We start from the raw sequence: 854 nt of genomic DNA on the forward strand, positions 1-854 counted from the left end.
TATCTTCAACAGCCCCTCCCGAAAAAAGAATTTTATCTTTCGAAAACACAAGTTGTACAGACCTCGACAACACAACACGTGAATACTATGTCGCGATTAAGTGTTCTAGTGCGCGAATGTATCGTCGCGGGTTCTTACGCGGACCCGAATATCGATCGCGAGAAATATTTATCTCGCGTATCGGAAAGCGACGACGCGGAAAACTATAATTTATTTTATATCTTCGCTTGCGAATGCAGCAACATGCTACTCGTGTTGCTGTTTAACAGCGGAAGACTTTGTAACGATCGGATCCAAGAAATTGTGAAGGAAATCCTCATAATCAGACTTGATTTCGGGGAGGAAATGGAGGATGTCTGGGGTATGATCGGGGTTGTACTCAACCATACTAGGTAAGCGAAATATCGTAATAATTATATAAAAACTACAATACACTAGAAAAATATATGAAATTAATGATTATTATTTTCCATAGCCCAGGAAATTCGAATAAACATGTGATTTTCTCGCCTATAAGAACGGCGGTAGAAGACGTTGATAACGACGTGGGTAAGTTTACATATATCAGTAAAAATATTAATTACGACTTATTTTAAAACCACTTTTTTATACGCTAATAATATATATAATTTCAGAAATCATCCAAAACGAGCAAGTTAACAAAGAAATGGAGGTAATCGACATTTCTGGTGATATCGATGACCCATCAATTATCTGGGAACGCTTTCCCGACTATGTCATTGATATCAACGACCCAGCGATTAATTGGGAACATTACGAAATTCCGCTCCAGATACGAGGTAAGACAGCGTTAATTTTTAATATAAATTCATATGTAAGTTCGACACAATTGA

At 37.2% G+C, this 854-nt stretch overlaps 1 protein-coding gene across 1 annotated transcript in view; it reads left to right on the forward strand.

The window, feature by feature from the left end:
* The first annotated feature begins 243 nt into the window (after nt 1–243).
* LOC116847010 overlaps nt 244–854 on the forward strand; it is a 1,385-nt gene continuing 774 nt past the window's right edge. Inside the window, exons 1-3 of the mRNA XM_032821546.1 lie at nt 244–392; nt 476–549; nt 636–800. Coding sequence (XP_032677437.1) covers nt 244–392; nt 476–549; nt 636–800 — 388 coding nt within the window. The remainder of the gene's footprint in view (nt 393–475; nt 550–635; nt 801–854) is intronic.

The sequence above is a fragment of the Odontomachus brunneus genome, unplaced genomic scaffold (genome assembly GCF_010583005.1).
Source record: "Odontomachus brunneus isolate Ranch 3 - 2012 unplaced genomic scaffold, Obru_v1 Obru_scaffold_072, whole genome shotgun sequence".
NCBI lineage: Eukaryota > Metazoa > Arthropoda > Insecta > Hymenoptera > Formicidae > Odontomachus > Odontomachus brunneus.